The sequence below is a fragment of the Lucilia sericata genome, unplaced genomic scaffold (assembly GCF_015586225.1).
Source record: "Lucilia sericata isolate MDLA Ls3-8-SP2 unplaced genomic scaffold, ASM1558622v1 Contig000134F_arrow, whole genome shotgun sequence".
Lineage (NCBI taxonomy): Eukaryota > Metazoa > Arthropoda > Insecta > Diptera > Calliphoridae > Lucilia > Lucilia sericata.
This window is the reverse complement of record NW_023994166.1, coordinates 16,450-40,838: the sequence shown is the minus strand read 5'-3', so window position 1 is coordinate 40,838 and position 24,389 is coordinate 16,450. Positions and strand designations below refer to the sequence as shown.

At 30.5% G+C, this 24,389-nt stretch overlaps 3 protein-coding genes across 3 annotated transcripts in view; 2 read left to right on the top strand and 1 right to left on the bottom strand.

Moving 5' to 3' along the window:
* The window catches only part of LOC119601005 (protein kibra), a 39,740-nt gene extending 27,236 nt beyond the window's left edge, over positions 1-12,504 (top strand). The window contains exons 2-9 of the mRNA XM_037951623.1: positions 7,134-7,435; positions 7,513-9,217; positions 9,282-9,462; positions 9,535-9,937; positions 10,009-10,332; positions 10,402-10,522; positions 10,588-10,797; positions 10,883-12,504. Coding sequence (XP_037807551.1) covers positions 7,134-7,435; positions 7,513-9,217; positions 9,282-9,462; positions 9,535-9,937; positions 10,009-10,332; positions 10,402-10,522; positions 10,588-10,797; positions 10,883-11,333 — 3,697 coding nt within the window. The 3' untranslated portion in view covers positions 11,334-12,504. The remainder of the gene's footprint in view (positions 1-7,133; positions 7,436-7,512; positions 9,218-9,281; positions 9,463-9,534; positions 9,938-10,008; positions 10,333-10,401; positions 10,523-10,587; positions 10,798-10,882) is intronic.
* A 4,762-nt stretch (positions 12,505-17,266) lies between these two features.
* LOC119601006 (transmembrane emp24 domain-containing protein 2) lies at positions 17,267-18,657 on the top strand. Its single transcript, XM_037951624.1, has 3 exons — positions 17,267-17,576; positions 17,639-17,973; positions 18,034-18,657. The coding sequence occupies exons 1-3, from the start codon at positions 17,438-17,440 to the stop codon at positions 18,181-18,183; spliced, it is 624 nt and encodes a 207-aa protein (XP_037807552.1). The 5' UTR covers positions 17,267-17,437; the 3' UTR covers positions 18,184-18,657.
* Positions 18,658-19,885: 1,228 nt separating this feature from the next.
* LOC119601004 (protein argonaute-3) lies at positions 19,886-23,422 on the bottom strand. The gene has a single exon (XM_037951622.1). The coding sequence runs from the start codon at positions 23,280-23,282 to the stop codon at positions 20,550-20,552; it is 2,733 nt and encodes a 910-aa protein (XP_037807550.1). The 5' UTR covers positions 23,283-23,422; the 3' UTR covers positions 19,886-20,549.
* Positions 23,423-24,389: the final 967 nt, after the last annotated feature.

Genomic DNA, 24,389 nt, shown 5'->3' with positions numbered 1-24,389 from the left:
ATTAATTATAAAAAGGTAGTTTCAATTATAATGAACTGTTATTTTTCTGGAAAGGTGTAAAAGAAAATTTTTAAAACAATTTTCCAATTAAAAGTTAAAGAATAAAATATTTAATTGATTCATTTTTCGACTTCGCTATCTATAAGGATTCAGAATCTATATGTATATAAAAATTTCTAGAAATCTGTTTAGCCGTCAATAAAGTCCTACAATTTGCCTGTTTGTCCGTACAGAGGGAAAAGGAAATGTACACGCCTGGGGCCAAATTGACACCAAAGAGTTTACGTGGTAAGCTCACTATTGGCAACGGATTGTTTCTTAATAGTGAGCTTACCACGTTTGTTAACATTTAGACAACGGATGTGTATAAAATTTAGATTTTGACAACGAAATGTTGCAATGTTCTCAACATTACATAGTGTTGTCGTACGTATGTATATATATATATATATATATATATATATACTTTGACAACGGATGGTATTGAAAAATTATAAACACTTTTTTGTCAATTTGGTACCAGGCGTGTTTATTTCTTTTTCCCTCTGTGTAGATTATGGACAACTTTGAGGAGGAGGAATTTGTGGAGAAAATGGGCGGACTTTTTGTAGTGGGCGTGGCACCTCCCATATTAAATAACATAATTTGTGTATTCGAGAAAATATAGTAGTTACGAGTCCTTTAGTATCAATATGAATATTTTTTAGAAAAAGAGCGGAGAAAAATAGTGGGCGTGGCACATATAATATTTCGCTTATCTGCGAAACCATTAGCGCGGGAATCCACCAATCTTGCAAGGGCAACATTGAAAATTATATGCACAATTTGGTAGAAAAATGGCCGGACTATCATTCGTATATCTGGGAAACTATTGGAGCTAGAATACTCAATTTTTACACGAACGAATTTCACATCCATATAAACATTTGAGTAAGAAATTGGCAGACTAGCAATAGGAACCGTGACACTTTCCATATGAATGAAATACTACATTTCGTGTATTTGGACAGCAGGCAAGAGTACTCAACTTTTGTACAAATAGATTTAGTGTCAATATGAACATTTGTTAACGGAATAAGTGGACCAGCAATAGTGGGCTAGAATCCTTAAATTGTACACGAAAAAATTTCACATTAATGTAAACATTTGAGTAAGAAATTGGCGGACTAGCAATAGGGGGCGTGGCACTTTTCATATGAATTAAATACTAAATTTCGTGTATTTGGACAGCAGGCAAGAGTACTTAAGTTTTGTACAAATAGATTTAGTATCAATATGAAGATCATTTGGTTAAGGAATAGGTGGACCAGCAATAGTGGGCGTGGTACCTCCCATATGAATTAAATACAAAAATTCGTATATCTGGGAAAAGATTAGAGCTAGAATCCTTAAATTTTACACTTACAAATTTCACATCAATATAAACATTTGAGTAAAAAATTGGCGGACTAGCAATAGGGGGCGTGGCACTTTCCATATGAATGAAATACTACATTTCGTGTATTTGGACAGCAGGCAAGAGTACTCAACTTTTGTACAAATAGATTTAGTATCAATAAGAACATTTGGTTACGGAATAGTGGGCGTGGTACCTCCTGGAGTTTTACATCCATATGAAAATTAAATTTTAATAAATTTTAAATTATAGAAATTTCTAATTATTACAAATTTAATAATTAAAATTAAATGTCTCTTGATAACTAAAAACCTTAAGACCATTAAAAAAAATGAAAATAAAAATTGTCATCGTCAACATAAATTTGAAATAGATGGATTGACAAATAAATTTTTAAATGGCTTTTGACCATCAATTTGACACCTACACTCAAAGTTAAAAAGAAAAAAAAAATTATTGAATTTTTATTTTATTTTTTTTTTTTCAAATGGAATGTTTATATATGGAAATAATATGTTTTTTATTTTTTGTAGGTTTATATATATGGTGGTCTTTTGATTACATTATTGTGTTTATGCCAATGAGTTTTTTGATAATTGACACCTACTTAAGTTTAGGACAAAAACAAAAATCAAGAAGAAGAAAAAGTAACTAGATATACATTTAATAAAAGAAAAAGAAATATTTGAAATAGTTGTTTTGTTATCTTTAGGAAAACATATTAACAAAACTAAAATTTACAAATTTCTTTTGTCAAAAACACTATGTTTTTTTATTTTATTTTATTTTGTCAATATTAAATATCAATTCAATAGCAGACGTATAGTTCAATGACTTTTAAACAAAAAAAAAAAACATAAAAAAATGTGAAAATATTTGTTTAATGCAGTCGTAGACAAAGTACATTTTTATTTTGAATATTTTGTCATAATAATAAAAAAAACGGCTTTATTTCCGTTTTTGTATTACGAAAAGATTACAACAGTGCGGTCATAAGCTAAAGACAGTGCATTTTTTTTTTTTTTTTTTTTTTTTTGTTATTAATTTTTTTATTTAAAACATAAAAAAGCGTAGGAAGTAACTAAAAATTGGTGTTTTAGAAAATATTTATGTTGTTATGTGTAAAATTTCCTTCAAACACACAAAACAGGAAATGCCATTAAATATTTTAGTAAAAATTGTAAAGTTTTAATATTAAAATATTTTTCACTGTTCTATTGTTAATTTTCACTTAGATAAGATTACATATTTCTTTAAGAGTTTTTTCTGCTATCTTTTCGAATTTCACAAAAAAAACGACCTTTTATCTTATAATTTGATTAAGCTTAAAAATATTTTTTTTGTTGTTTTTTTTTCATTCATTCAGTCTAATTTTGTTCATTCTTTAGTTAGATAAGCAGAAATATTTTTGTATTTTTTTGTTAAAATAAAAATAAATATTTTTGTTTATTTTTCTTTTAATTAAACTCGTTTTTTACAATAACAAACAGTATAATAAAAATATTTTAATAAATTTATACAAAGGTGCGGTTTTTACAAAAAATATTGTTAAAAAAAATCCACAAAATGTTGTTAAGCCTTTAAAATTTTTGTTTAAAAAAAAGTTTAATATTAAAAAATTTATAGATTTTTATAGCAATAATTTGTTAATGACTCTTGTTGAAGAAGATTAATAATTTAATAGAAAAATAATATTTAATATTTTATTTCAAAATTTTACATTAAGGCGGGCATTTTTTATGGAATTTTGGGGAATTTTAAGGAATATGTCAAACTTATTAGTAACAAATGAAAGCTTTGCGTAATACCTTTGCTTTGATATACATGAATGACAAACTTACACGTATAAATATACCCTTCTCAGGAAGGTATTTGTATGTATAAGTTTAATATTTATACAAAAATATTTATTAAAAACAAAAAAACAATTTCTTTCACATTTTTCTAGCACAATTTTCTGGTATTTTATAATAAATAAAGTGGAAAATATATTGTCATAAATAAAAACAAATTATAAACTATATATAATATTTAGTATGGTTTCTTATTAAATCGACATTTGTACATGTTTTAAGCAAAAAAAAAGAGAAGAAAAAAAAAACAACTAAATAAGGTGGCCGTAAATTAAAAAATAATTTTTTGCTACGCCTTCGCAAATAATAAAAACATTTAAAAATTCATAAATTCTTAAATGGTTGTTAACATACATATTTGAAATTCAAAAGAAAAAAATAAATAAATTTCTTATTTTTTAACACATACATGCAGTTTTAACTATATATATATATCCGAAGATTGCTAAGTATATAGTATAAAGAATTTTTTTTGTTAAAAGAAAATATCAAGCAAAATAAATGTCCACCTGTGTTATTTTGCTGACGTTAGATTCCAAGAATATATAATATTCCTTTTAAATGTTGTTTTGTTTTGTTGTTTTTAAAAATAAAGAAAAATTTACGAAATTTTTAAAAATAAAATGCAGCATATGTTTAACATGCATGTATGATTTTAAATAAATAATTAAAATTTTTTCTTTTTAAAATAATTACAGTGTTAGGAGTTAAAGGAAATTTAACAACTTCTATTAAATACTAGCTATACCTAGTGTTCTTGGCTATGCTACAGTCTATATAAATCAGGAACCCACTTTACGATTCTATCTCTAACAGTTTCCCAGATATATGAATTTTGGTATTTAATTACTATGGTAGGCGCCAAGCCCCCTATTAAAACTCCGCCAATTTATTGGCCAAATGTTCACATGTAAAACTTTTTCGTACAAAATATTAGAATTTTTTTACTTAATTCACATGGAAAGTGCCAATCCGACCTTTTCCCCAGTTTTCCTTATAGTTTCCTATATAAACATATTTTTGTATTTAATTCATATGTGAGTGACCATGCCCCTAAAATCAATTCCGCCAATTCATTACACAAATATTCACATGCAAGTCAAAGTTGTTCTTACAAATTTTCAGATTTTTAGCTTTAATAGTTTTACAGTTAAATGAATTTTTGTATTTAATTCCTATGGGGGAATTACCACGACCCCTATTACTAGTTCGCCCATTTTTTTTTATCCAAAATATTTATGTCGATACTAAAGTGGCTCTGAAAATATTTGTGGACTCTAGTTGTTATATTTTCTCAGATATACTAATTAAAGGGAGTGAGGTGCCACGCCCCCTGTAGCTATACAGCCCATTTTATTAACATGTGTTTATATGGAAGCCAAAAGTTGTTCATTTGAGAACTCTAGCTGTTGCAGTTTCTGAGATATGTGTCATTTAACACTTATTTTGTATGTGGACGTGGTACCTCGCCTCCTTCCAGACATACCGGAAGACACTGTGAAATTTTTTAAGAAAATCGGTTCAACCGTTTAGTCGTCAATAAAGTCCTACAATTTGCCGGTCGTCCGTACATATATGTATAAACCTATGTTGAAAAGAAAGCAATTTAACGAAGGCCTCAGATATCTTAGGGATCCAGACATGTTTACCAAATCGGTCCAAATCGGATAATGAAAAAACACATATTTCGGATGTTGTGTCCCATATATACTCTTGTACATATATGTATATCAGATATTCGAAAGACCTTTCCTTTGATCATATCTAAAAATAGAACTATGGTTTCGAGATCTATCCGAAAATATGGTAAAAAATATGAGGTTTTGAAGATTTTACTCATATCTCAAACATGTATGTACAAAAGTTGATAACTTTTGGCAAAAGTTTTAAAAATTAAAAATTTTTAAAAATGAAAAATTTTTAAAAAACATTATTTTTTAAATAAATATTTTTTTATTAAAAAAAATATATATTTTTATTAAAATATACTATGATGAAGTTTATATAAAATAGCAATCAGTAGTTTTCTCTATAAATTCAAGGCACCTTATTATCAAATATTTTTAATATTTTATTTAAACAATTTAAATATTTAATTTTATGTGCTATATATTTTTTTTTTCTATTTTGCCAAACAAATATTCTAATTTTACCCAAAGCAGACTATAAAATATGTTCCATTTATTTTTTTGTTTTCAAAAATATTTCATTTAATATTCTAATGGTTTATATATTTGTTTTCTACGAAAAAAACTTAAATAACCCTGAGAGAAGGACGGAATTTATTTATTTTCGTGTGTTTTTGGTGTAGTCATAAGGTCTAAATTTTAAATTGTCGTCATTGAATCGTCGTCATATCATTTTAATCAATAACTGCTTGAAATAAAAAAATAAAAAATAAATATTTTTGTTTATTTTTTAAACAGCCAAACAGCAAGAACTACATACAACAAATCATTAAAAAAATGATTAATTAATAGCAAAGTATTTAAACATATTTTCAGTTTTGTAGCTGTTTTAGTTTTTTTTTTTTTTTTCAAAGAATTTAAATATAAAACATTTTTTTTGAAAAAAATTCCCCTCAACTTGAATTTGTCAATTAAGAGACGTGATGTGAATTCTTTTTTAATTTTCAGTAATTTCTTAGTTATTTTATCTATAGCCCTGTATGTTAAACAAACCCCCAAAAATGTGTCTAGAAAATATTTCAATGATTTCTAGATAAAAACCAAAAAAAAAAAAACAACACACTTCCGAAAGTATCAATAGAAAAAATATATAAAAAAAAAACAAAACTAGTTATTAGTAATGCCTCTCCTCTAATAGCTCGTGTTTACCATAAAAAATTGTTTAAATATTTTTATTGGATTAAAAAAAAAAACAGAAAAAAACTTAATATTGAATTAAAATAACTGACCACTTGAATTTCAATATAAAAAAAAATACTTTGATAAGCGTTTTTTAATAATTATTATATTATTGTGTTTTATTTGAAGTTTTCGCCAAGAAAAGAAAACAAAATTTTTTTATAGTATAAAATTCTTAGAAAAAATGTTAACGAGCTTTAATGCAAATATTTAGATTATTTTAATGAAAAACAAATTCAGACAGAGAATAGATGTTGAACGCAAAAAAAACGGGTGTATTTACCTTTGTTGGCAAAAAGTAAAAAAAAACAACGTTTACGGTCTTCAAACACATGTGGTATGATTAGTAGAGGAAATGCCAGGAATTTTTATGAGACTAACATTAATTTGAATTGTTAATCTTATCGTTGTTTTGTTTGGAAAAGAATTTTAACATTCATAGATATAATTAACACTAAATATACCAAAATATAAGATCGATACAATCGAGTTCCAAATTCAGCTATTGTATATTCTGATTTATAGAACTCAAGAGCGAGATTTTTAAAATTATACATGGTTTGAACTAACCTAATTGGAGACCTCATAACGCTGCTCTTGAGGGATCCATCATCAAAACTCGAACACTCCTCTGCTTAATTTAATTATCATTCTATTTGGGCCCACTATATCTTCTGGCCTTACTAGTGTTAAAGATTTTTTTTAGAATAAAACAGTAAATAAAAAACCCAACCAGACTTATTCATGAGATGAAACTAGTTTGTATTTTCTTTAAAAATTTATTGAAACAAAATTTTTTTCGATAAAAAATAACATCCAAAAATAGATAAATTAATGTACAGTCAACTACTACAAAAAAAAATTAAACCGGAAATGGCTTTTGTAAAAAAAGTATTTCGAAAAAATTCCATAAATTTGCATTTCTAAATTTCTATAGCTCGATAAACTTTCATCTAAAATAAATGTATAAATTTCCTTTATCTAACTCCCTCTCTCTTTCTCTCTCTCTTTCTCTAGATACACAAAACCCCAATCATTTGAAGATTGTGTGGGTGATGAATTGCCCATGGGTTGGGAAGAGGCTTATGACCCCAATATAGGACGTTATTATATAAATCACATAGCACAGACCACACAATTGGAAGATCCCCGTCAAGAATGGAAAAGTGTACAGGAACAAATGTTAAGAGACTATTTGTCAGCGGCCCAGGATCAATTGGAAAACAAACGTGAAATGTTTGATGTTAAGCAACAGAGATTATTAATAGCTCAAGAGGAATATAATCATCTTAATAAATTGGCGGCCAGTAGAAGCAGCTGTAAGTTCAAATACACAATTATACAAATAGTTAACACTTTCTAATTAAATATCTCTCTCTCTCTTTCTTTATTACAGTATGCTCTTCCTCCTCTTCTATGAGTCGTCATGATCCTGAATTATTAAGAGCCGATTTGAAACTGGCTAGAGAACGTGTTCACCAACTGAAACAAGAACTCAAACACATTACAAATGATATCTCCGATACACAACGTGGTATGAATACTTTGTATTCAGTGGGTGAGAAAATCAATGCTCGCCAAAATGGTTGCTACGACATAGCCGAGGTCCAGGCTATACGCGAGGAAATGCTCAAAGTACACAAGTCCCTTGTTTCGGGTGAGAAGGTACGCGAAGAACTGATACGCAGTTTAGTGCAAATCAAAAATGAGCTTAGTCGCCAACAAATCAATGAAGAAAATGCTGAACTACTGAATGCCTCTTCGCCCTTCGATCGGGTGTGTGTGGCTTCTCAAACCGATCTGTGTGGGCCGGGTGATAATTTAAATAGCGGTGCCCGTTTTGCTGAAATGGCCAAAACAAAACTTCAATACACCGAATGGCGTAAGCATATTAAACGGCTGCAACAGCAATTGGCGGATCATGTGGAACGCATTGAACCCGGCCAATTGGAATCGGATAAAGATAGAATACTATTGATTCAAGAAAAGGAAAAACTACTAAATGAATTAAATAGCATATCGTTGAAATCACGCACCTCCGAAGAAATACATGTCATACAAGAAACCCGCAGAAAATTGGAGGAAGATCTAAATGAAGCATATGAAGCGACAAATCAACAAATAAACAATCGCCTTCGTTTTCACGAGGAGAAACAATTGCTGTTGGATAAGTTGCAAGAGGCTTTAAAGTCCACAAAAATGTTAGAAGAACGCTTGAAATCCTTCTCTTCAGAAAGTACCTTTTCCATTAGTAGTGGCAGCAGCTTGGGTTCTTTGTCGACGGCGAGCAGTAAAAGTGCTTTAAGTTTCACCGACATATACATAGACCCATTTGCCGTGGATCCCCAAATAGATGTGGTGGATTTGCATCGCCGTTCACAAAGGCTTTTCCAACAGCCACAGCAATTGCAGCAACAGGCTCAAATTATTCAACAAAGCGTAGTAGGTGATCAGGTTCTAGGTCATCCTCCCCTGCAGCAACAACAATCTTCCGAAATCTCTTTATCTCCACGCAGTAGTCTATCAATAGAAACCCCACCCGCCTCTCCTATGAAATATAATCCCGCCTCTGAACAAAATCCATTAAGTGCCTCTTCTCAGCAGTTACTGAAGGAAGAACCTACGTATGCCAATGCTGGAGCCGTCTTACAAACACTGTATCAGCAATCCAATCAGATACCCGCCTCAGTGGGCAACAGAGCAGCTGCACCAAATCCTTATGACTTAGATTCTACAGTATTGGACTGTATGATGTTGGAGGCTAAATTACAAAAACTCAATATGTCGGCACCCCTCAATTTGGGAGCTCCTTTGTCGCCTATTTCAGAAAAACCTTCACTGCTAGATTTACCCCAAGAAATGTTGAGTCGTTCATCGTCTACATCGAATACACGCTCAGTATCGGCAGCCGTAAGCAATGAATCTGTGGCGGGAGATTCGGGTGTATTTGAGGCTTCACGAGCTCATTTGCCACGCAAGGAGTTGGCGCAAGTGCAAATAGGTTTGAAATACCTAAAGAAGGAAGGCGTTTTGGTGGTATCTTTGGAACGTGCAAACAATTTATCTGCCCTAGTGACAACCTCAACGGAAAATTCGCAAGTGTAAGTAGAAGATTTAAAATTTATTTAGTAAAATTTATTCTATAACTTATTTTGCATATTACAGATATCTCCGTGCCGCTTTACTACCCAATTCCCTGACATCCATACGCACAAAAGCCTTACCAGATTTCCAAAAGCCCGTATTTAATGATACATTTGCGGTGCCTATTTCACTCAGTAAACTTTTAACCAAGAGCTTGCATGTGACCGTGATTAGCATGACCGGACAAAAAGAGGAGATTATTGTAAGTTTTTTATTATTTATGGAGAAAATATTTGATGAACAATTATTAACAATTTATTTTCTCTAACTATAGGGAACAGTTCAAATAAGTATGGCTGAATTTAATCCAGAGGATTCCACCTTGAAGTGGTACAATGTTTTGAGTTCGAAATTTATGCCCACATTTGAACCATTAGATATGCCCTCAACTAGTGCAGCAGCTGCTGTAGCAGTAGCTGGACATGTGAACAATAGTGCTCCAGTTACACACAATGTTTGCAAAGAAGAATCTTCTGATGAATCGACCATAACTTCATCTCAAACTTCCACACTGACACGAAACCAAGTGCCACCATTTGAAATGCAAGCACAAATTGCCGAAGATTTAAGAGAAAATCTTGGCTTGGATGTGGATGACAACGATGAAGATGAGGACGATGATGAAGATGACGAAGAGGAAGTAGATGATGAGGAATTGGAGGGCGCTATAGGAAGTGGTAAGGAATATCTTAAATCTTAATTATTAAAAGCTCCAAGACTTATTTTATTTGCTTACGCTTCTAAACAGATTTTACCAAGAAAATGTTGGATGCCTACATGGACAATATGAAACAGGAATATGTTGATAAGGAAACCAATACAGAATGTGCATTCCCTCCAGAAAAATCTCGTTCACAACAGGGTCAACAAACAACCGATGATAGACCCGTTAAACGGTCACAAACATTTACACCTTCAGCGGCGGTGGGTAAAAGTCGCTATATTTGCCGCTTGAATCGCAGTGATTCAGATTCGGCCATGCATTTTGGGGTTACACCACATCCCTTCCATCGTGGAGCCATTGAAAGACGTTCTTTGCGCTTCCACACCAAAGCTCCTAAAACTGCCACAAGTAAGTTTCCCTTCTGCTAAAAGAATTTTTTAACAGTTTTTTATAATTTAAATATAATTTTATTTGCAGAATTAAATCATACTCATATACCACGTACTAGCTTGGATCTGGAATTGGATTTACAAGCTCAACATAGCAAACTAGACTTCCTAAATGATCAAATTGCTAAATTGCAAAATTTAAAAGATGTGTAAGTATATAAGAATAATAATAGAGAAAATGAAGGTGTTTATTTAACACTTTTTATAATTACAGTTTGGAAAAGGCACGCGATGAAAAGGATCCTTTAATCGCCGCCTGGGCTATTGAGAATGAGGAATTCCAACGTTTAGTAGAACGTGCCGATCCTGCCAAATGCCCCGAAGAGAAACAATTACAAAAGTTGTTAATGAAAACTACTAAGAAAATTTATAAATTACGCAAAACAAAAGTCCCTAAAGGATGTCCAGATTTAGTGTCTTTCAAGTAAGTAGTTTTTAGAAAATATTTATTATATACAAATAATTAAAAAACTTACTAAATAATTGTTCTTATTATTTTCTTTTTGCAGAGAAAAAATTTCCTTCTTTACTCGCAAGGGTTTGTCAGTACCCGAACTACCAACTGATTTTATGCTATCCGAAGCTGATCCTATCGAAGAGGAAGAGGAGGATTTGGAAGACGATGATGATGAAGATAATGCCGCCGAAACAGCAATTGCCATTAATACTGCTCTCGTAGCCAGTAGCATACGTAACAAGAATCTCAGTGAGAATCATAGCGGTGGCAGTGCAAGTAGCCGAAGACAACAAGCTACACAAAATGCCACCAATAAAACTAAAATCGCAACCTCAACCACAACTACAACCACTATTACAACAGAAGAAACCGAAATTGTTAAAACTTTAGAAAACACCAAAGAAAACCAACAACAGCAACAAGTTAATAACGGCAAAGAAGATGACGATCAGAAACAACGTTTCGATTACGTTATCGATCGTACGTACGGTGTTGAAGTTTAGAAAATTAGGCTCTTCATTTATAATTTGTTTTTTTATTTTATTGTACAGAACTAGAAAATGTTTTTATGAAGAAAAACATTTTTTTGATTTGCAAATTTTTTCATAATTACAATTTTTAGAGAGAGATCAAGAAGATATAAATAGATAGTGTATAGAATAAATTAAAATATAATATAAATATTAAATTATTTAACAAACAATAAAGCCAGAGATTATTATATAAGCTTAAAGCTACAACTTGTAAAAAGAAAACATGCATATAATTTATTTTATAAATTATAAGAAAAATAATAATATAGGAAATAGAGTAACAACTTTATATAGAAACAGAGGACAACTGCGGATAGATACTATTTCCAAAACAATCTTAATGAATTTATCAAACTATAGTTAAAAGCCAAACTATGAAATGTTTGTAATTGAAACAGTGATTTTAAAAATCACTAATTTTTTATCATAACTTTTCAATAGTTTATTGTTTCTATAAAAAGTTATTACTTTATTATATCTTTCAAACTGAAGAAACAAACAAATTGTGCCTTATATTTAAAATATTTAGTTATAAGTTAAAAAAAGCAAAAATAATTATACTAAAAATTTTGTAAATTTTTGAAATCCCCTGATAAAAAAAATTCCCAACTGTGCATATTTTTTACTCAATACTAAACAAAAACAAAAAAAAAACTGAAAATAAATCTGTATTCCTAAGACTTTATGAAACACTATACGAATGTAATTTATTTAAAACTAAAAAAAATATTAAATTAGAAAAATAATTAAATAGTAATTAGAATTAAGACAAATCCTTTTGTATATAAACCTACCCGCCCTACAAAACCACAAAATCCAAAACATACCCCCCCCCTCCAAAATAGTAAAATATTTTTAACTAGAACTTTTTCAAAATTTTTTAAATCTTTTTTTACACAAAAAGTAATAAATCTACAAAAGCTTGCGTTTTTGATGAGCTTTCACTTTATATCTAATCGTAATTACATGCATACAAACAAAACCAAACAATTAGAAACCATACTTCCATAATATTTTTTTATTATTATTATTATTTATATACTCTTCCCCTAATTTCATGTAAATCGCAAAAATATATCATTTTACCTACAATTTTATATACCGTTTTCTAAAAAAAATAATTTTCCTTTTCTAAACAATAAAAATCTATTATTATTTACTTTTTTGTAAATTTGTTATTTTAGTTTTTAATCTTATTATTAAAATTAATCTGTAATTTGCAAACAAAATATTATATTTTTTGTTATATATATATTTTACTTTTTAGATTTTAAGTTTTATGTTTAATTATCAATTATTTAACTTTATACGTAACTGCATATAAATAATTAAAAACAAACATAATATTATATTTTGTCATAAACTGTTCATATCAGGATCTTCTGTATGTTAAGGATCCTTTTTTTTTGTTTCATATACATAAAAAACAATTGAATAAATAAAACAAAAAATTGTTGAATAATTATCCCTCAATTAAAAAATTTACTCAAATCATATTTATAGTTTATACATAAAAATAATAATATAATATATACATAAATAAATACCAACAACAAATATTAATTGTATTTTGTGCAATAAACAAAATCTGTAAAAAAGTAATTAAAAATAAAAAAAAAAATGTTTTAATTATTATTTAAGAGCAAGGTTTGAATTTGAAAAACTTGTTTTTGCGTTTCTAAATCTTATTCGTTTCAACTTATTCAATGTGAAAATATGGTTCACATTGAATATTCACAGGAACAAGTAGGAGTTCTATATAGGTCTATACCGAATCTCATACATATACCCACCATCAAAGTGTATGTTGTAAATTAAAGTTTATTACGGAAGGTGATCTTATATATGAACTTTAGCTCTTAGTAGTTTAATGGGGGCTTGATTCAGTTACGGACGGGACTCTACATAATTTAAAACAGTGAAAAATATTTCTCAAAATGTAAATTTTGTCGAATTTTACTTTAATTTTGCTTTCTGAAAGTGGGTTTAGATGGGATCAATTATTGGTTTATATAATATATAATAGTAGTTTCTGTCGCCATTTTTTTAAAGCGAGTTATGAGCTAAAAAATAATTTTCAGAGATGGAACTTGGATTAATATGGACCGATAATCATCAAATTTGAGAGAGATTTTTGTTTCTACAAAACTTATTTATGTTGGATTTCATCGCTATACTAGTATTATAAAGACAGTTATAAGAGTTGAAGTCATTTTCTGAAGGGGATCTTATACGGGGATATTTCAATAATGGATCGTTCTCATAAATTTTGGTAGGATTATTTTGGTTTCCACCAAACTTGTTTTGTCTAACTTCATAACTATGCGGTTGTGAGCGTTAAAACGAGTTTCTGAAGGGGGATGGGTCAATTATCGACCGATCCTCATTTATGTCGGATTTCGTTGCTATACTTTTACTATTAAGCCAGTTATGAGCCTTAACGAGATTTTCTGAAGGGGACCTTATATATATAAGAGTTAAAATTGTGCAAAATTTTATTACTATTTCTGTAGAAATAAATAATTTATGACACTTCAAACTTTTTCGAGAATCGAATTGTATGGGACAAGGCCAAATCATGGACGATATTGCTCATTTTCAATACAAAACAAACCTTATCAATAGAGAAGATTCATGCAAAATTTCAACTGCTTAGCTCCACCGACGCTAAGGCGGACGTAGCCATATCCATCTTAGAATTTAATAAGGATCAAGAATTATATATGTAAGTACTTTTGTGGGTCTATGACTAATATTTCGATGTGTTTCGATTGCGTTTCACGCAAAAAATCGATTTACATTTATTTTGACACACTTCCAGATCTGAACTATTAAACAATATAACTACAATTGTAAAAGCTTAAATACCGTTCAAATTTAAAAAAGAAAATAGTGATCATTTAATGGGTTGTAGCGCTCCAATTGAAAAAACAGGGAATATTTGAGAAAATCTGCAATCACTTAATTTTTTCATAAAAAAAGAACTTTTAATATGAAAAACAATAAAATAATGCCACAATTAAATTTCTCACCACGCTAGCTCCTTCATTAGGTAATATTTTCAGCATTCTATACCAAACCAACAACTTTCCTATATGCTGAAATATTACAAATGTATTAACCCTAACCGTGAAAATTATAACCCAAGGACAATATGTTCTGTGCTTTCTAAAGTTATGGAAGGTATAGTTCACTTCCATCAAATATTTAGACAATTTATTTAACCACCACCAGTATGACATTCATAGTTGTAATAAGGAAGCGGCTCTAGATAGTACCAAGGTGTTTGATAGAGTGTGGTGTGGTATGGTACATTTATATCAAAACTAATTGTATTTTAAGCATATTCACCATTTATTTTGAGCTTTCTCAGATCGCTCTATACGAGTTGTTGGGATCTCATAGTACTTAGTTAATTAGTTTGAAAGGAGAATATATATACAACCTCAAATCCGAAGAAATACACGAAGGGCTTTATAGGGCCTATTGTGTGCTCCTTTACCAGTGCCTCAGGTGGGAATCAAACCCACAACCTCCGGTCTACAAGACTTAAACACTAACCACTAACTTACATCATTAAAGGAGTTCAAGATTAATGTAAGGCAATGTTCTTTCCCATACCTCACGTCTTATTTTCATAAACTATCTTAAAATCAACCTTCAGACCCTATCTACACTTTTTGCCATTCTTATCAGTGACTGTAGAGCATCCAACTCGTATTGAGTCACTAGAGCACATTCGTAACGAGGAGTTTATTTCACAGTTCTATCAATGTTCTATCGGCATTCCAATGGAATGAGTTTCTGTGATATTTAGAAACTTGATACTGAATACTCGTACATTTTTACATAACACACGTATTTGATGAAGAACAGAGACATTTGTGGTGTACATATTTCAAACCGCACTGTTTGTATGTGGAACAAACTTCCTGCAGGAGTATTCCCTGCCACTTTCGATAGGTCAATGAGGCGGTCTGCTAAAGACCGACTCAATTCGCTCTAAATATTGGTCCCTATCCTACCCTTCGACCCTCACTTAGGGCATTACATAAACGTGTTTAACATGGAATCAAACCAAGCAATTGCACGAATGAACGACAATTGGAGTTTCTCTCAGGAACGACCCGATTCCCAATCGGTCAAAAATTGTGATCTCAGGGAAGAACATCCAGTCACAGACAATATGTTACAACAACAATAACAACGAATGGACGAATCTTTCAAATAAGGATTTTTATATGACAAACATAAAATATGTAAAGCCATTGATCTTTAAGTAAAGCTCCAGGATTAATTAGTATCTACGACATTTGTATACTGAAGATTTAAACATTCGCTTTGATAATTGCCCCAATGATACCAACAAAAAACTTAATTGATTAACTGACCTTTCCTCACATTATCAAATGGTTGTATGGGTCCGAAAAAACTTAACACAATTAAATTTATTTTACTTTACAATATCTAAATCATTTATCAAAGAAACAAAATAGTATTACTAAAAAAAATAACGGGGACTCCAAAATTTTGCCGCCATTTATCGACTTACCTGTAGATTCAAGCAACAAATTAAAAGTATGTATTTCACTATTTTATTATTAAAACAACATTTTTAATATTAATATAACATTAATCAAACTTTTACTACTATTTCTTTAAATTTTCACTTAATAACTTTTACTAGAACTTATTTCCGCGCACTAATTAGAAATTTAAATTTTTTTTATTTTTGACGTTTTGTTTTATTTACCTCAAATATAAGAGTAACCAGTGGTTAACTTTTGAATTGTGCGGAAAGGAAATCACTGTTGCCAATTTGACGATTTTGCAATTTCTTGAAAAATGCTTTTTAGCGGTTAGAATGAAATTTGGAGTAGGGTTCTATAAATCGACTTTCGAGTAATCGAACAATCGACTTTTTGTCGAAAAAGGTCGAAAAGTCGAAGTCGACTATTTTGTTCCAAAAAAGTCGATAACTCGACTATCGTCTGTGAAAAAAGTCGACTTTGTTATAAAAGTCGAAAAAAGTCGAAAAGTCTGAAAGTCGAAAACTCGAAAAAAGTCGATAAGTCGAAAAAAGTCGAATAAAGTCGAAAAAAGTCGAAAAAAGTCGAAGAAAGTCGAAAAAATTCGAAAAGTCGTAAAAAGTCGAAAAAAGTCGAAAAGTCGGAAAAAGTCGAAAAGTCGGAAAAATTCGGAAAAAGTCGAAAACTCGAAAATTGTAGAAACAAGTCAAAAATTTTAAAAAAGTGGAAAAAAAATCAAAAACTCTAAAATAGTCGGAAAAACTCGAAAAAAGTCAAAAAATAGTCGGAAAAAAGTAGAAAGAAGTCGAAAATAGTCAAAAAGTCGCAAAGTCGAAAAGTCGACTATTTATAAAATACTTATAGTCGAAAAGTCTAAAAGTCGACTTTTATTTAAATGAAAAAAGTCGAAAAATCGACTTTTCATAAAATGCAAAAAGTCGACTTTTACCTAAATGAAAAGTCGGAAAGTCGACTTTTCGTTTCAACTATAGAACCCTAATTTGGAGAAATTTAATAAACAATGTTTGGAGATTTCTGGCGTTTTGTTCTCAAGTAAATTAATTTGTTATAAATATTGAATATTTCTCATATAAAATGAAGTAGTTTACTATTTTCTGAAAAAGTCGCGATTTTTCAAGATTTATTATATTCTGCACTCTAGTTTATATTCAACTCTATACGTAATTATATAGTTTAGTCTATAATCAAGTTCTTAACGCGTTAAAAGCTTTAATACACATTTGATTTCAATAAAATGTTCTTAAATTATTTAATAAATCCAGTAAAAATTGGCAAATAAAAAGACAGAAAACCAAAAATCAACTTTTTTAAGCATGTGGCAACTTAAAACTACTATTTGTTTGTTTTTCTATCGTTGTCATTTTTGGCAAACGTCTTCTATCTGGCAACATCGTTTTGTGGCATTTAAGTGACAAGATACGTGGCTGTCGAAAAAAATACTGAAATCGAAAAACTTAAAACTCATTTAATTCGCTAGAAATTTAGTTATTTAATTAATATAATATAGTCCAATATATTACGAAGATGCAAAAAAATCTTTTAGTAACAATATTAACGCTTGCCCTGGTGCAATTGTTGCAAACGGCACAGGCCTTTATTGTTAATGTAGATGCCCACAATGAGGAATGCTTTTTCGAGAAAATTGAGGCCGGAACAAAATTTAGTAAGTAAATCATCACGGAGTTAATTAGAAACATATTAAAATTCTAACTTATTTTAATTTAGGTGTTACATTTGAGGTAATTGAAGGTGGTTTCTTGGATATTGATATCAAAGTAACTGGCCCTGATCAGGGTATCATGCATCAAAGTGAAAAAGAGTCATCGAGCCGTTTGACTTTTGCTGCTGTCACCACTGGTGTGTATACTGTATGTTTTGATAATCAAAAGAGCAGCATGACACCCAAATTGGTAATGTTTTCGATTGATGTGGGTGAGTCACCCCATCGTGCCCCTGGTGCTCCCGGCGAAGAAGATATTGGCCACACAAAATTGGAGGATATGATACGTGAATTGTCGGGTACTTTGACCAGTGTTAAACATGAACAGGAATATATGCACGTAAGTTTTATAACAATCAAATACTGTTATTGGTTATTGATTTAATATTTCCTTTTTAAGGTTCGTGACAAAATCCATCGTTCTATTAACGAAAGCACCAACTCCCGCGTTGTTTTGTGGTCCACCTTTGAAGCTTTAGTTTTGGTTTTAATGACCATCGGTCAAGTGTATTATTTGAAACGTTTCTTTGAAGTTAAACGTGTGGTTTAAGGCCTGTCTATGTCTGTAAATTATTTAGGAGCTGTCATGTTAAGTTTTACACATAATTCCATAGCCATTCTCCTTTCATTGTGAAAAATAAATTTTAATATTTTTTCTTTACCTAAATGTTTATTTAAGACAATTGCACATATAAACATTACTCATCTATTAAAAATATTTTTTAAAGAAAATGTCTTCGTTCTTATTTGGTAAAAAAAAATAATTTAGATTTATAGGTAGTTAGAATCGAAAAAAAGGCAGGATTAATACGTGCTTATACAGTTTTTTAAATAAGTCTTTCCTTAAAAATATATTGTGTTCATTACTTACAACTGCATATGAAATACCGGTTGTATAGTGTAAAAAGTATAATTTAAATTGAAAGAAATGTTTAAAATTTTTTAATAACAGAATATCAAATGTAGAACATTTATTACAAAATCAATAAACCTATAAATTACTAAAAGCTATTTTATAATGTCATTTAGAATCTTACATTTATTTCCAAACATGAAGTTATTAGGATTGATCATAGCTACTCTACATCTTGAACATTTTTTATAAATTCAGAACTTAACAAAAATTATCTAAAATATGAATTTATTGAAAATTCTATATAAACTCAAGATCTGTTCGGAAATTCATCTGAAGCGCAGTAGGTTTGGAAATGCATCCCAGAAATATATGATGCGCAAATAAAGTCGAAAGATGAAAAATATGTGTAAGTATTTAGATGTTAGATGCTGATGCGTACATCGCATACTAACCATCGGATACAGTAACGTATTGCGAATTTTCTATACATCAAGAATTTATTGAAAATTTAAAATATCTTGAAATTCTTCTATGATTCCTGCACTTAACGAACAGAATCTTACAGATAATAGATAGAATTTTACACAAACTTTTCATAAACTCATTCATAATTTTTTATATCGAAAAATTTTCGAACACTTTCTATGAATAGAAAATGTATACAGAATTTATCGTCACCTAAAACGCAAACGGCCCTATCTAACATTTTTTTAAATTTTACAGGAGAAGCAAAAAACTATTGAAATTGAAAAGTTGTTTCTATCCACGCGATTTATTTGTAGTAAATAAACAAATTGTTTAATAGTGAAACCTATCAGTTATTATGATAGTTGACAATGGCGTATATAAAAATGGATAGGGCCTTTTGTTTTTTGTCAATAAAATCGCTAATTTTGGTCGGAGGATTCCAAATACATTATAATCAACAATAAAATCGATTTTGATATTTTTATATTTATAAATGGAAAATTTATTTAAAGAATGATTTCATCACAAATTCTCCATAAACCAAAATTATCAAAAATTCTCAAAAAATGCAAAGTTTTTCCAAAATCGAAAATTTATCGATAATTTGTTTGAATTAAAAATGCATCGAAAATTTATATAAATTGCCAATTTATTAAAAATTTATTAATAAATCAAAAATTCATCAACATTTTTCTATAAATCATAAATTCATAAAAATTTTTCTATAAATTGACAATTTTCCATAAATCATTTAATTCATCGAAAATGAATAAAACCTCCGGTAGGTTAGTGGTTAGTGCTCTAGTCTGGTAGACCGGAGGTGGTGGGTTCGATTCCCACCTAGGTGTATTTTTTCGGATTTGATCTATATACATCCTCCTTTCAAACTAACTAACTAAATACAAATTCATAAAAAATTTCTATTAATCAAAAATTTTCTATAAATGGAAAATTTATTGAAAAATGCTACAATTTGAAAATTTAATATACAAATCAAGTATTTATCCAAAAAAATTAAAACAGAATTCATTGAGATCTTAAAAGAAACAGATTAGTAAAAAAAGGTTTTTCAAAAATATAAATCTATAAGTATTTAAAATAAAATTTGATCAGCTTTTGGAACTTTTCTAAAGAGAGAATTCATTCAATACTTCTATGAATCAAGTAAGTACCTTTGTTCTAAAAGTGGAGAAATTATAGAAAAATTTCTATGAAAGAAAAACTTTTTAAAACTAGATTATTTATTCGAAGTGTTCTATAAAAACTAAAAATGTCTTAAAAATTGAAAATTTAGCTTAAAATTTTAATTCATATATTAAATTAATAACTTCCTTATACATATATTTTTATTAATATTTAACAGTCTTTTTATTAGTTACATATTTTGATCAGAATTCAATTTCAAATACATATTAAGTACTATGTACCATTATAACAATTTTATCTATCGTTTATAGCAGTATATATAAAAAAACTCGATTATGTATATAATTATTTATACATTGTACTGTGAGGTAAAAAGGAAAAGAAAAAAAGTTATATTTATGTAAAAAAAAGTTAAAAGTTAAATTAGAAAAGAGGGAAAACAAAATTTAAAGGTAAAACAATTTATCGCACAATTCCTCCGATGGCGAACGACGTATATTCTGACCCACTAAATAGGCCATCTTGTGAGCATATTGGCAGCAGGCTGGAATGCGTATAGTACCAGGCCAATTGTAGTATAGGAAGCACAACTTATAGGTCAATCTTTGTATAATATCTGGACTGTAGACAGAGTCATCACGCAATACAACATAATGACTAGGACTAACCGTACCTTGGCGAACACTTTGCGATACCAAAAAGAAATCATAGTAGTTGGAGCGTGTTATGTTATTGTCAACAACAGTGCCAGGCTGTGGATTGTTGGCATTATTGCCACTAACTGTAAAATATCGAGTGTTAATGCGTTTTTGTACAACAATAAAGGTGATTTTGAGTGTATGGTTTAGCATGCGATTGCAAGCAGCTTCAAATTGTGGAATTTCATAGGATTCACAAAGGGCCAGTTGGCCGTCACCCACACCATCACGATAAATTATAACACTATCAGGATATTTGCCATTTTCCTTGCGAAAAGCCAGCAGAGCAGATATGAAACTGGAGCATAGACCGCCAACAATCTCTTCGCGTTTGGTCTGAATAACTGCCTTGCTGTACCATTTAGTGTAGGTATGATTAATGGAGGCCACAAAGGCAGCTACCGAATTACCTTTTTGAGCAGCATCATGATACGAATCGATGCCACAGATCATAACATTCTTAAAAGGTATCTTAACCGACCACAAGGAACCACCCAGTTTGCAGTTCATTTGCAATAGGATCTTCTGGACTATAGAACGATTTTTGGCATCATTAGATAAAGTGCGAGCATTTATCACCTGCGAAGGTATAGGCATTTCAACGCAGCATATTTTCTTTATGGCTGAGTATCGATCATCTCGTGCAGTCGGTGAAATGCACACCACTATTTGAGTTTCTTTGGTAATATTCTCACGTATGGCTTTGACATAAGTGTCTACACGATCGTTTGGCAAAACAATCATTTTGGGCTTTTGCACTTTCATGCCAAAGGCTCTGGTATTTCTTTCGATATGATCACAAAACGATTGGGCTACCTTTGAGTCATTCTTTACATGTATCAGCAGCCAGTCATGTATATTAACGACCTCCAGCAATTCATTGCTGCAGGCATAGCGGGAAAAGTCAGCAGTAGGTCCAGCCGAAAAGACTTTTTGATTGAAGTAGATTTTCTCCTCTTCAAAACAGCGGCCATTAATATGTTCATAGGACTGCTTTAAGGTCAGACCCCAGTCATTTAATATCTGCCTAGCCTCAGGACTTTTGTTAATATTGGTGTAGAATTTCTCCAAAGCCTGCAAACGTTGATTGGGTGATATGCGTGTGAAGGTGGCAATTTCACGCATTAATTTGAAATCGGAACGCATATCGTCACGCAATCCTGTCAAATGACAAGTTTCGGGTATCAAACAAAAGACTATATCCTCCGCTTCCGTATTGTTAGCCAATTTTTGTTTCTTAATACTGATAAGCAACGGTTGAGATTTATCCTTGATGGTAATATTATGGCTTTTTAGGTAATAGTCATTGTAGGATATGGCGCCATCTTTGGTGGGAAAAGTGGACATAGGAGTTTTATCAAAAACTATGTCATCTATGCGGTAGGTACGATTATTGTAGCGCGTTATGATAACAGCTCCCAAAAGAGCTTTCTTGGCAGCCTCTTGAAATGAACCTGAATTGCTTTTGTGTATATCGATCAGCATGTCGAGTACGGTTTTTTGGCATAACAAACGATGTGAGACATCACAGCATAACATCAAACCACCCTCATATTCATCTACAGCAGTGACATATCCCGGCCAAACTTCTAGCTTTTGTTGTGGTATTATCTTGGGCGAAGTGGGATCAAATTGTTTCCGATCAAAACGCACATAATTTAGAGTCTTCATAACACGATCGAAAAGTACATTATACAAATGAATACAGTTCTTGAGGCTTTCTTGGCGTTTATATAGAATACGAATTTCTATTTCCGAACCATCGGCTTTGTTTTGTGAAACAAACGTGGTAAGTTTGTCCTTTAATAAGATGGGCAAGTACAATGTGACACCATCGAACGTTTTAGTGCCACCAAACTTATCACGATGTTCATTTAGGTACTTCATGCGCAAACTGGTGGAATCTACATTCGGTACAAATCTTACCTCATAGACAAATACACCTTTCTGAGGATCAGACTCTAAGCGTATGTAATTACAAGCTAATTTGGCCGGAGTTCCCTTAGATCCATGAGTATTTTGTACAGATTTGAAAAATTCAGACTTTTCTTCTTTAGCTTCTTCCTTTACCTGGCCTTCCACTTGAGTTTGAACTTCTGGTTGTGTCTTTAAAGGTGAGGCTGCACGACGCGGTTCTTCCGAAGAAAATGAGGCGGTAGAAGTAGTCTCCGAAGTAAAACGTTGAAATAAACTTGCTCTACCACGGCCAGGAGCTTGTATAGCACTCTGGGAGCCTTCATCATCTGTAACTCTTATGTTACTGCGACCACGTCCACCAATCGATAAACTAGAGAAAGAGGTAAGATCTTCTATGATTTTACCACGTCCCAAGCGTCTAAATTCTCCACCACCACCAGAAACGGGACTACGTGAACCTAAGCCACTATCTTTGGTGGAAATACCTTCAGTTGATTCAGTGGATTCAGTCAATACAGTTTGCTCTAAGCACAAATTCAGAAATTGTCCGCGTCCTTTAGACATGTTTTCTAACGAGCATTAATTGTCTTTACAGCTAAAAAGTTTAATTGATCCTCACTTGGAAACAGTTTTGAAATCAGATTTTTAACGCGAACACATTTGCAACAAAACTGTAAATCTTGTAAAAAATGCATAAGAGAACAAAACATATAGTTGCCATATTGTAAGATTTTGAAATTTGATACTTTTTTGATTATTTTGGGTAAAATCGCTGCTAAGTTATCAATCATATCGATAAAAACCGTTAAAATTGAAATGTTGGTTCAATATTTGCTGAGCTGCGTAAAATGATAAAAAGCCCATTTTTTAAAGTTTTTCAAGTCTTTTTACAGTTTCACCAAAAGGAAAGATATCAAATTTTAATATTAATTAATTTCAATATTCCAATGAAATATATATTATATATCAATAATGAGCTTATGAAATTACGCGTGTATTGATGTATTTATATACATATGCATGTATGTCCTAATTAAGTAGCTAAAAGAAGATCGGGTAAAAATGAGTTTTGAAAAATTAAAAAACATTTCGGTGAAATTTTCAGCGGGAACCTAAGCAATTTCAATTTTACGCCCATCCTAATATTTACAATAAATCAAACGATTTTAGAATTTTCTGCGTTCTTTAATGCTCTTTTAAAATTATGTTATATTCTTAATGTGAATTCTTAATAGATTCTATGAAATGAATAATTTTGTCTAGCTCATAAAGAAATTTTTTATATATAAAATGAAGACATTTAAAAAAATATTTTATTTATTAAATTTCTTCCATATTTTTTTAATTTGTAAAATATTAGGATTTGTAGAATTTTCCAATATTTCGCCTTATTTGAGGTGCTGTTTCTAGATAGCATGCGAGCACTTTGAGTTAAAATTTTATTTGTATATTGTTATTGTAACAAAAACAAAATATGTACATTTAAAATTTTTACTTTTTCTATAATGCGTTTTATAGACTTTTCAAAAACAAATTATAGAACTCAAGATGAAATAATACAATAAAATTGAAAATCTGGTAACGCCAACCTTATATTCAACGACGTTAAAACTATTTTGCTTGACTTTGTTTTCTTAGTTGTCATTATTGTTTTCTCTTTGTGTCACCAAA